The 13112-nt window shown below is 40.9% G+C and overlaps 1 protein-coding gene across 1 annotated transcript in view; it reads right to left on the bottom strand.

The window, feature by feature from the left end:
• The window catches only part of CEMIP2 (cell migration inducing hyaluronidase 2), a 113212-nt gene that overhangs the window by 64182 nt on the left and 35918 nt on the right, over positions 1–13112 (bottom strand). The window contains exon 2 of the mRNA XM_063455042.1: positions 305–657. Within this exon, the coding sequence (XP_063311112.1) occupies positions 305–638 (334 nt within the window). The 5' untranslated portion in view covers positions 639–657. The remainder of the gene's footprint in view (positions 1–304; positions 658–13112) is intronic.

Here is a 13112-nt window from a genome sequence, read left to right as displayed (position 1 = left end):
CCTTACTTTTGAACCATGGGAATTCATGTGCCAGAGTGTGTAAAGTCTGCAGAGTATAGTCATGACTTGATTGGGTGCAGGAATAACAACTAATTTCATGGAGGCTGTGTGAGTCTCCGCCAGGGGAGGTGTGGTTTGGGCTGCACAAAAAGTGATTTCATTACTAAATGGCAGTAAACTCAGCAGTGTGGTTGTGCCTAGAGTATTTCTTTATAATATGCCTGTGGTTATTTTTGTAATCTCATATATATATATATTTTACTTTTTAAAGTACATTTTAATCACTGGAACACACTTAACTTACCGTCTGGTGCATACTGCGTTGAGATTCCTAATACAATTGCAAGGATTATAAAAAATACAATGCTAGAGACAGTACAGCATATGAGTGTGTTTTTGTGTCTTCTCTTGCGCATGAACTGTGCATGATGTGCTTGACCATCTGAAGAAAACCCAAATGTTGTACGGGCTTCTTGCCCTGTAGAATTAAATTTGGCTGATGCTTGGCTCTTTGGAGGCGGCGGTGGGCGTAATGGTACAATCCTTCCGGGGACATAGCCTGGGGATCGGTGGTTGCTGTTGCCATTCTGAGGTTGGAGAAAGAGAGGTGACCCCCCTCTGTAGTCATTTGATTGCATGATTAAAGTACAATAGGGCCTAGACAAAAGGACAAAAAGACAGAATAGTTAGTATTTATTAACTGCTGTGCAGTTAGAACAATTCATGCAACTATACCCATTTAGAATATATGCAATATATTCTACTACTCATTGGAAATAACCCCTCTCGTGCTGGAGCAATTATTCAGTTAGTTACTATGTGTTATTTAACTGGTTAACAAAACAGTGTTACCATCACACAACGCACTGGAGGTCATTCGGTGCAATGGGCTGTGGGATCTCAAGTGGGGAAGAGAGAGTTTCTGCAAACCATTCAACATATAGGTGTAACATAGGTGTAAAAAGAAGATTTTGCACACAACACATGTTCCGCCATAGTTTTGCTAGCAATTTGATTAGCAAATTAGTTCCATCATTCTTCATATACGGCAGATCATTCTCAGTAAACCACAAAGGCAATATCTTCTTATAATTGAGATACTTGACGGACTAATTGAAAGGGCACTCCTAAAATATATCTCTTTGCATTTTTTAATTGGTGCAAGTCTGCCTCTCTTTCATGGTCATAGCTCTATGACTTGGCAGAATATCCCTGTAGTTATTATAAAATAATGCTTCTCTTTAACTTCTTTACCTACAAAACAAAACGGCTAGTGTCCCACTGTTCTAAAGTGATTGCCTGCACCCAACGTTGAAAGGGTAAAATATCCCTTTAAACACTGTAACGGACCGTTTCAGCATAAAAGGGAATAAAATCCGTTTAGGCGATAATCCCCTTTCCTAGAGACAGGCACAGCTACTGCAGAACACCAAACTCCCGATCTGGATACGAAATAACACTCCGAACTGGAACAGCTGAACAAGAAAAGCATACAATCCGCTTACACTCCTGGCAGTCAGCTTACAATCCAATTCCCCCCAAGAACGAGACGACACTTCATTTTGAGGGTTAAACAGGAACTACAGACTGGCTCATCCAGCCTGGCTTTTATTACAAACAAGTACATACAGGACACTCCCAGGGGGAGGATGAAATTAACCAATCACAGGGATGTACCTCCCACACATTTCCTCCCCTTAGATTAGCACTTAATATAATTATACCGTACACCCTTTTCCCCAATTCCTGGATGTACCCCAAATACATATGCTACACCTCCAAAACAGGTATCCCCCTGATAGCCCTTATTCAGGGGGACAACATATTCAAGAATCAGGTCATTCGGATGAATGGTTCGGGAGATATGAGGTTCCAAAGATTTGACCGACCGCATGGGTAAAGTATCCGAAAACAGTTCCATGCATTTTGGCCCTGCGGTCGGTCATAAACAAGTGAATGAAACAGACGAATTACTGGTGTTATAGAGACTAAGGGGGATTCGCATGAATCCCCTAGTTCGTACGTTTCTTTCTACCGAACGGCGGGCCATTCGGTAGTTTCCCCACGAAATCCTGGAAGTCTGGAGGTCTCAGCGGTGTTTGCCTAGTCGAGTGTCCGATTCCAGTTCCAGACACTCGACGGCAAAACACCGCTGTTCGGTAGTTTAAGATGGCCGCCGCCACGTGTTTGTTTCCCGAATGGCGGCCACCCAGAGGACAAAGAATACATTACATGGATTGCCAATTACCTGTTTGCAACATTGTTGCAAACGGTAATTGGAGGCACACTTATTCCTGGGTGGTCTGGTTGTTCGGTAGTTTCACTCAATATAATGAATGGAGTGATTCTACCGAACGATCAGATGAATGCTGCATATATCTCACCCAGGTTAACTGCATACAAAAATACATACATGACATTAAAGTATTAAAGGCAGGATTACTGTAATACGCTCCACAGTCTTAAAGGGACAGTAGTCCCAAAAGTCCCAATCTGTTCATAGATGCTTTTAAAAGGGCCGGTAGCAGCAATATACATTATTACATGCCCAAATATAGTTTTTCTAGTAGAATATGTCCAGGGGCCATAGTCGCAGGGCAGGAGGCTAGCAACCAGGCTTCTCCAGTTCACAGTGGCGAAGTTGGTTTCGCCACAAACACTAACCTTATTACAGCGCAGAGGTGCCTCAGTGCTGGCTCCATCTCCGCCTTCTCCAACGTCAACAACATAGAAATGCTTTCCTATGGGGATTTGAAGACCCTAAACGCCCTCATGTACAACGTCATTTTACAGAGTAAATTAAACGCCATAAAACAGTACGAAGTGCGGTAGACAGCCACTTGAGGCAGTATTAATCCTGCAAGGAAAACATTAAAGTTTCTCTAAAACTGCAATGTTAACAGGCGCAGGGTTCAGGGTTCAAGGATAGTGCATCCAGACCACTTCAATGAGATGAAGTGGTCTGGGCGCCTATTGTGTCCCTTTAAGCAACTTGCGTGGAATCTATGTTAGATTTCAATGGGAAAGTGGCTAGAGCACCCATATTTCTATATATGGTGTCATTTACTTGGCAAGGTAATATATGCAGTGCAACTTATACGTTTAAGCATTTGGTTTTCTTTTGTGAAGAGAACAACTTGCGTATTACAAACCCCTTACAGGGATAAGCACGGCATCCTCATTAAAAACAATGGCTGGACCAAAATTTACAGAGAAAGCTCAGCTCTTTCCTTTTGGTTACATAGTTTATCTCAGCTTTTTATTTAAAGTTTTAGCATCATAATGCATTAAAAGTTAACTATTGCCTCTAGTCCCCTTATACGTGGTTACGATGGCTTCATCAACATGTTGCAACAAAAAAACAAGTCTAGGAACAACAATCTGGGATGCCTTTAGTGTGCCAGACATCTAATTTCTTATGAACACAGACTACAAAGCACGGACAAATTCCAACGGAGAAACCTATAATGAGCGGTTTTATTAAAGCAAAGGGTAAATGTGGATTTTCTCCTGGCTACAAGACACAGCATGCTTAACAATGTAAAATATCAGCTAACAATAACACTGCCTAGATTAAGGTAGAAATTCAGTTTAGCACATTATTTCCATCCAAGGAAACACTTCAGACAGAATATTTGCTAGTTTTCAGAGATGCACAGTCTTAAATTAAAGGAACACTATAGTCACCTAAACAACTTTAGATTATTGAAGCAGTTTTAGTGTATAGATAATGCTTCTCCGGTATTAATGCTCAATTCACTGCCTCCCCTGACTGATTGATTGACAGAGCCTGCATGAAAAAAAAACTAGTTTCACTTTCAATCAGATGTAATTTACCTTAAATAATTTTATCTTTTGCTCTTTCTATTAAACTTTAATCACATACAGGAGGCTCTTGCAGGGTCTAGCAAGCTATTAACATAGCAGGGGATAAGAACATCTTAATTAAACAGAACTTGCAATAAAGGCAGGATAAACTTTAGATGACTCTTTACAGGAAGTGTTTATGGAAGGCTGTGCAAGTCACATGCAGGGAGGTGTAACTAGGGTTCATAAACAAAGGGATTTAACGCCTAAATGGCAGAGGATTGAGCAGTGAGGCTGCAGGGGCATGATCTATACACCAAAACTGCTTCATTAAGCAAAAGTTGTTTTGGTGACTATAGTGACCCTTTAAGTATTCCAATTTTCATAAAGTTTATGTGGTACAAAATAGACAAAAGTGGGAGGGGGAATAAAAAACAAAAACATAGCTTATCCTTTGACAAAACTGTTACAGAGATACAGGGTTTTGAGAAATAATATGTGCAGCTATATTGTCTACTGTTGCATGTTTGCAACATTTTTTTTATTTAAAATGAAAGTTTAAATATACAGAACTCAGATGTAGTTTACACTGCTTGCACAAGCACTATTCACAATATTGGCCATTACAGATATACTGCGTTTCTGGGCTACAGGGGTATAGAAAGTTAAAAAGGTATGGTCTTAATAAAAAAAATAAATGATACTTAATCGTACAGCGTTAGTTTAACTCCTTACAAACTTAGTATAATTACGATAACATCACTTTTCTTCACCCCAAATTTTGGTCCCAAAAACAATGCTACTTCAAGGCAGTTTATGCTGGTCACCAGGACCCAAGCCTTTCTTGGTATAATACAGACTCATACGACACCTTGATAAAGCCAATGCAGGTAGGAATTTTTCAGAATATATTTAATACACGGTTTATTATATTTAAAGAATGTCATAGAGCTAACTTTTTCCAAGTGAAGAATTGGTCGCCAAGCTAGTTTCACGTACATAATTGGTCCCTGTCAAAAAAGGATTACCAATCACTAGCCTATATAATGATTGTTCTGACAAACTAATCTCAGAAACTATGCTCTGACTAATATATATTATTTACACTATACAATTGAGGTCTGTAACCTAAACCACAAATGCCTTAAAGAACACTCCATTTTGTGACACCCAAACCCAAGAAAGATTACAGAAACACACAAAAACTAAAGAAAAACAAAGAACCCTTGTCAGCATATATGAGAACAAATAATAAGAAGTCATAGGACAAATATGTATGATGTGTAAAAAAATAAAAAATAAAATGTATGCAATATATCTGGTTACAAAACTCAAAATAATGGGGGGGGGGGGGTTATATATATATATATATATATATATATATATATATATATATATATATATATATATATATATATATATATATATATATATATATATATATTACATAATCATAATAAATAATACATTCTAAACAAACACTGACCCTAAAATCAATCATATTGAATATTTCCCAGAAGTGAAACTAAGCAGATAAATAGATTTTCCAGGAAATGGAATAAAACCAGAGAGTCATTTCTTTTCTGTAAATGGCCAACTACAGGGATGTTGGCGGTGTTGCTTCTATCCTTAGCTGGCCCAGGCATCCCTGTCACAGAAACTAACAGCATATGTCAAGATAATTTGAAACAATAGGAAACACAATGATATGAAACAATAGGAAACAAGTGATTTCCAGGATATCCCTGAAAAGTGTGCCAAACGGGTCATAAATTGTCGTATGTACTACTTTTTGTTTATTGACGTTAAACATGATAATTTCTTTGTAGCATAAGTAAACACTCCTGTGGAATATTACTGGGGTTAGATTAGCAAAACAGGTAAACAAACTATTTGCTCCGTTATAGGACCCTTACAGCACTATTGAAGTCTTACAATAGTAGCAGCACAAGTTTAACAATTAGTAATCACTGCAAACCAGGATGGTCCTTGTCACACCCCCCAAATGTGAATTTTCTCATTGCCAGGGTTCTATTTCCACTTGCCAATGGCTACGGAGAAGTTGAAATTTCAAGCCATGCTCTTAGAATGATTTTTGTGATTGTATTTCTACAACTCCGTTTTATTGCTGCCTGCAGGTAAATCATAAGGAAACATAAGGTTTACAGTTAACTCAGGGCTTTACAAATCCCAGGAGTTAGGTCGCCTAGGAATTTTGCCTTGGCATCTGGGATATGTGAGCCCATTACCTCCGAGACGGGTGGCTGGGGAATTGTGGAGGCGGGTGGGAAGCTGGGGAATTGTGGAAGCAGGCTGCTGGCTGCACGTTGTGGCGGCGGGAGATGAGGGAGATGAGGGAGATGTGATGTCCCTGCTCTGCTCCCTCGCGCACGCCACTTAGGGAGTCTGGGGCCGAAATATGACATCATATTCTGGCCTGACCTTACTAAACAGCTATCTTGCCGCCCAGCAACAATACGAGCAGCTAGCCTCCCACCTCCACAATCCCCCAGCCAGTTCAGCAATGGACCTCACAGGTATTAAAACAAGCAATACTGCATTAGTCTGTGTCAGGGTCTGTCTGCCATAGTGTGCCTGTCATGGTATATGTCTGTCTGTCATTGTAGGTGTGTCTGCGAGTGTATGCCCTTGTGGTGTGTGTGTGTCTGTCTGTCCCAGTGTGTGTGTGTTTAGGTGACCAGACCCCTTCCGTACACAAGGCAATGGTAATTTTACTCACCCTTTTTTCCCCATGTCTTACTGGTCTTCCCTTGACTGGCCCCGTCTCTATGGCGGAGATTATCAAGCTTGATGATCAGAGCAAATTCAATGTTTTCCGATAGGAAAATATTGGGAGCTATTGCGCATGCACACCAATAAGCATCTCATTGAATCAATACATCTCCATGGGGAACATTCAGCGTCTCCATGCCGAGCATGGAGTCGCTGAATGCATGTGCTGCACACTGTGGAGAACTGACACAGGATGCACCTCTGGTGGCCGTCTTAAGTGACTGCCACTAGAGGTGTCACTAGGAAGCAATGTTAACACTGCCTTTTTCTGAAAAGGCAGTGTTTATATTGAAAAGCCTGCAGGGAGAGGCTATAGACACCAGAACCACTACATTAAGCTGTAGTAGTCCTGGTGACTATAGTGTCCCTTTAAGAATTGTATTTTTGTCGTTTAATATAAAGCTTTTAAAGTAAAAAACAAAACAAAAAAACAACAACAACAACCTGGCTTCTAACTTTTTAGCTGGCTCCTAATTTCAAAGCAAATTTGTCAAGTCCGGAGTTAAAAGGTTCCTATAGTGGAAAACAAACCTGTTTTACTGGCACTATAGGGTCCTGGAGTGCCCCCCTTACCGCAGGGCTGAAGGCGTTAAAACCCCTTCAGCCACTTACCTGAATCCAGCGCCGATGTCCCTCGGTGCTGGGTCAAGCTCCGCCTACGATCCTCTTCAGCCGACGTCAGCTGGTGGGGGGAGACCTAATGCAATGGCCGCGAGCGCATTAGACCTTCCCATAAGAAAGCATTATTCAGAGCTTTCCTATGGGGAAAATTTGACGCTGGTGGTCCGTGAGGACGTCTGGAACTGCAATGTGTTACATTGCAGCACTAAGTGCAAAAGGGTCACAAGCACCCAGACTACTTTAATTAGCTGAAGTGGTCTAGGTGCCTACAGTGTCCCTTTAACTTGCATTAAAGGCCTTTATAGGATTTCACACAAGGCATTCAATAGAGCTGACCACTTTTTTTTTTTTGTAATTTGTATTTTATAGTTTTTCTCAACTGTAAAACAGTAGGGGGGGGGTACAGAAGGAAAAAGGGGGGTATTCACAATTCCAGTCATTGTTACAATTTTCCACAAGGTAATACAACATTATACAGTACAGTGAGTAACGATACAATGGGTTACAGTTTTCCCAGTTTAGTTACATTATCCAATTATATATCTCCTGACAAGCGGGCCCCTGTCTGCTGTGTTGCTTTCCTGCAGTACTCGCGGCCGGTAGGGTGTTGGGTTTGTAGGTTACATATCTCATATGTCACATGTCTCTTGTGGTTCCAACCTCCCATCCCACACCCGTTCCCTCGAACCCATGATATCTTGCCAATCTTGTGGTTGTGTTCCCTAACTTGGGGTGTCCCTTCTCCACTTACACCACCGTTCCCACGTTTCCTGGTGTCTGTGTTTTTCTGGGTATGTCTTTATAAACCATGTTTCGTAAATTATTTGCCTATGTCTTGAACAAGGGTGGGAACTGTGGGTGGTTGTGGGTTTTTCCAGTTCCTTGCTATCAGTTTTTGTGCAGTTAGTAAGATATGGCACATTAGTTTTCTTAACGGTGTGGGTATACCATTAGGGTAATCTAGTAATAGGAAGGTTGTGGGTTCAAAGGGCAAGGTCGTGTTGGTGACTTCTATGATGAGTTCATGTACCTCCTTCCAGTACGGAACTAGGCGAGGGCAACACCACCAGATGTGGTTGACTGACCCTACCTCCTGTTTGCATCTCCAACATGTTGGTTGTGTGTGCGGGTATAGTTAGTGTAACCGGGCTGGTACCATGTACCACCTATATTTTGTTTTCTGGTGTTGTTCTATTAGTGGAGCAGATTTGATCAAACTTCTCGTAGAGAAAATAATGCGTTTCCACCGGTTTTCGGTGATTGTGGTCGCAAGTCTAAGTTCCAATTATCTGCCTGTTTTGAACTATTAAAGGGTTGGTAGACTAGGAGATGCTTGTAGCATTCGGATAATGGTTTGAAATTTGGGGGGAGTTTCCCCGCTATCCCGATCCGTTCCCAAGGTGTGAGCACCTGTGGTGAGTGACTAGTTTCTGTCCTGTCTTTGTTTTTACGACTCAAAAAGGATTTGAGTTGGAGGTGTGAAAATTGCGATGTGTTTGGGAGGTCATATGTGGAACGGAGTTTCGAGAAATCTATTTGTTTGCCCGCTTCAAAGACATGAGACAGGTGTGTGGCCCCCGGTTCCTTCCACGGCGTAGCGTGGAAAGTTGGGATGCAATAAGTTATGGCCTCTATGGGTGTTGCTAGGGAGAGTGGTTTAGCCACTTCAAATTTGTGTCTGTGTATATCCCATAGTTGCATTGCCAGTTTAAGTTGTGTAGGCATGTGTGGGGTGCCCGGTCTAGTTTTCTTGTTCAGCCATATCAAGTTTGTAGTGGTAAAGGGTCTGAGCTGGCCACTCTTTGATTCACGTGGCAGAAAAAAAAAGTGGGGTTTTCCTTTATTTTTGCTGAATCAAGGAAAAAAAAGTGTTCTATTTGAGGAAGAAAATAAATATTTTTTTTTTAAAAAGCCACAGCGTAAGGATTTTTTACAGTGTTTACTCCACTCGGCACATACATTTTTTCTAATTAAAACTTTTATGTATATAACATGGTATAACTGGTGTTCCTGAGCTTTTAAAAGAGCATACAATTTAATATATATATTGTGCCAGTAGATTTGTCAGTGGTCTTTCAACCACTTCATGGTCAACTCTTCTGCATAGACCAAAAATGATGGAACTTATTTTGACAAACAAGACTAACATGTCTTCAATCCAAATGCTCAGTTAGTTATTTTAAAAAGTTATTCATTTTTTCAGTAATTCACAGTTGTGTGGCTTGTACATGTAGAATAATATTGTTTATCTTTTCATCTGTATAGAATATCAAATATTAGTCACCATCTTTATTATTTTAATCTACATACAATACAACACAACAAAAAGATTCACAAACATGACGGCTATAGAAAGCTAGCAGTGTTAAATACTAGTAGAGGGAAAGGCAACCTTCGGCACTCCAGATGTTGTGGACTATATCCCCCATAACGCTGGCAAAGCATCATGGGAGGTGTAGACCAAAACATCTGGAGTGCCGAAGGTTGCCTATACTAGTACATCATCCTAGAATAAGGTGCCCATTTTACTTTAAGCAGTATTACTACAACTCTAATTAAGCATGCAGCCAATTTAAATGACTCAGAATATACGCCACATCTTCAGACGATTTTTGCCATTCAAATCTGTCCAACTTATAAGGATGTACATGACAATCTGTCTAAAACAGCAAAGTTTTACTCTTCTAGTTTACAGATGCACCTATTATGGCTTTCATGGTGACAGCTACTAGAGGCGGCCTAACCCTATAGAACGGTAACGTTTTCAACTGCAGGTTTAAAAGGGGGTCACATGACACCCAGACCACTTCATTGAGATTGAAGGGTCACTCCAGACCCCTAAACAATTTTAGCTTGCTGAAAAGCTTTGTGTGGAGAGTGTCCGCTCTAATTTGTTTAATTTTACAAAAAGTGCAGATTTCAACAGAAATATATACTTTTATAAACTAACCTGGTTACACCCCCACGCTTTCAAGCAGACAACGGGTTATGTTACTTCCTGGTTTTGTTAGCCAGCTGACCCCAAGAGGCAGAAATTGCCCAGGGCACCTGACTTACAGATACTTCTCACTGAGCTGCATTGGAAAGTGTGTGATTCGACAGCCACAGAAAGCCTGGGTGGGTTTAGAAAGGGAGAACCTGTAAAGGCAGCAGACAAGAGATCTACAGTTTTTACAACTGTTTTTAGGTATATCCCCAATGCAAAAACAAACAAAACGATTATTAAATGCAGGCAAGTTTTCATATGGGGTATATCTACTAAACAGTGATTTTTATTTATTTTGTATTTGGGTAGTGGAGTGTCCCTTTAAATGATCAGGATGCCTTTAATTCCTTTAAACAGTTCTACTCATCATAGGACAAGGACTCCTAGACAAGGATCTATGGAAAAAAATAAGACACCATAGACCAGAGAGAGTGGCTCCAGATTGGTGGCACCTTAGTCTGCAAGGGTGAATCTGTTTCTGCATTTAGCCTGTAAAAGTGCAGAAGCTTTGGGAATTTTATTTATGTTGTGCCTTCCATCCTAAAGTGCCTCTTTAATAGTATTATGGAAAGATTGTGTTAAAAGGTAAATGCATTAAGTGACTGACCGGATACATTTTAGAGGTGTATATTTGATATTTTTAGTCCATTCGTTTTATTTCGTAGCCTTGTATTCCAGTTGTTTTCTTTGGTGCATCCTGTACTCCATTTGTTTATGCTGGAAAGGAAAGCAAAGCTTCCATGGACAAATTGTACAGAAAATATTAGCATGCCATGTGAGGTTGATTATGCAATATTTCACAGGCTAAAACCGGTAACAGTGAGCCATCAGCAGCAAGGTTATCTGAAAAAGTTAAGTGTTAACCGTTTTTAGCCCCGAAGTATATCATATTAATAGGCTATTTATATACACCTTATCTGAATACACCAAACATCAATGTATATAAAAAATGGATTGAATTTTAGGGAACCAAGAAATGTATGCTTTCTTGTTAATCGTATGTAAAGTGCTTCTGTTAAAATAAACAACCTGTACACAGGGTGAGATATTTGTAGTGCCATGTATTGTTATACGATCCATATACCTGTTGACTGTAAGTTTTTTTTTTTCAGTTTTTATTTTATTCTCTTCTACTGTTAAAGAAAATTTAATATACATTTTTTTTTTAATGCAATGGAACATCTTCTTTAACAATTTTCATTACCAAAAAATAAAAACTAAAATAAGTTTCAAATCAAAGAAGCAAAAAATATAAGACCTGATGCATCAGCACTTTTCTAACCCAGTTCTAGGAATTTGGGAGATTCCAAGTAGGTTAGAATTTCAATAGAAATTTACAGGAAATAACGGCTTATTTTTGCTGAATATGGAATCCATAACTTTGTTTCATGTAAAACAGTTTCCGTTCAACTGTTTTTAAAACCATTTTTGACCTTTTTTTATATTCTTTTCGATTAACTGCCTTTCCCCCCACTAAGTGTTTGGAACTGTGAAGCCAGAACTTCTGGTCTTTCCTCCCTCAAGTGTTGCTACTCCATTGTCTGTGTCCCTCCAAGTCAATTGCACTACCATCCACTCTACCTCTAAGGCTCGCTTCCTAAGTATTCTCTTTGATTCCGACCTCTCCATCACCCCTCATGTCCAATCAATCGCCAAATCCTGCCGCTTCAATCTCAAAAACATTGCGCGCATCCGACCCTATTTAACACCTGATACGGCAAAGGTGCTTGTCCATGCTGCTGTCCTCTCTTGCCTTTAGTACTGTAATCCACTTCTCAGTGGTCTTGCGTGTTCCCAACTTGACCCGTTACAGTCTATAATGAATGCAGCGACGAGACTCATCTTCCTGTCCACCCGCACCTCCCCCCTTTGTCAGTCCCTCCATTGGCTTCCCATAAGATATAGGGCTCAATTTAAGATCCTGACACTTGCTTACAAATCTCTACACAATGCTGCTCCCGCCTACTTATCCTCACTAATACACAAATATGTCAAATTCAGGCCCCTACGCTCTGCCGGAGACCTACATCTAGCCTTTATGCTTACTCCTAACTCTGATGCTCACCTCTTCTCTAGGGCTACACCGTTCCTATGGAATGCCCTCCCCCTCTCTGTTAGACTGTCACCCAATCTCCACTACAAAAAAAAAAAAAAAGGAAATGTTTGAAAACTTACTTCATTAGGAAAGCATATCAATTAAACTGAACAGCTTTCCCTCCCCGCACCCAGATACCTCACCTGAAACGGTCATCTAAACAAAACACTAATCCATCAGCGGTGCGAAAACTGATCCGTAAGCCCTCATCCCACCACCCCAACCCCTCCTCCCCCCCCCCGCGTGGGCCGGGGCCTTAACACATGGCGGCGGGCACCTGGTCGCAGGGCTGCAACCCCTGCGACGGCGGTATGTACGCCAGTGCATGCAGATACACATACACTTAAAGGACCACTACAATCACCCAGATCACATCATCTCAATGAAGTGGTCTGGGTGCCAGGTCCCTCTAGTTTTAACCCTGTAGCAGAAAACATAGCAGTTTCAGAGAAACTGCCATGTTTCACTGAGTGTTAATCCAGCCTCCAGTGGCTGTCTCATTGACAGCCACTAGAGAAGCTTCTGCGATTCTCGTTGTGAAAATCACAGTGAGAAGACGCTGAACGTCCATAGGAAAGCATTTAGTAATGCTTTCCTATGGGCGGTTTGAATGCGCGCGCGGCTCTTGCCGCGCATGCGCATTCGGAGCAGAGAGGCGGAGGGATCCCCAGCGCCAAGGGAGTGCGACGCTGGAGAAAGGTAAGTGCTGAAGACACACACACACACTCTCACGAACAGACGCATACACACTAGCTAACAGACACACACATTTACTGACAGACACACACACTCACTTACAAAACACAAACT

The sequence above is a fragment of the Pelobates fuscus genome, chromosome 5 (assembly GCF_036172605.1).
Source record: "Pelobates fuscus isolate aPelFus1 chromosome 5, aPelFus1.pri, whole genome shotgun sequence".
Classification (NCBI taxonomy): domain Eukaryota; kingdom Metazoa; phylum Chordata; class Amphibia; order Anura; family Pelobatidae; genus Pelobates; species Pelobates fuscus.
The sequence above is the reverse complement of the archived record's forward strand: the minus strand, read 5'-3'. Positions and strand labels throughout refer to the sequence as shown.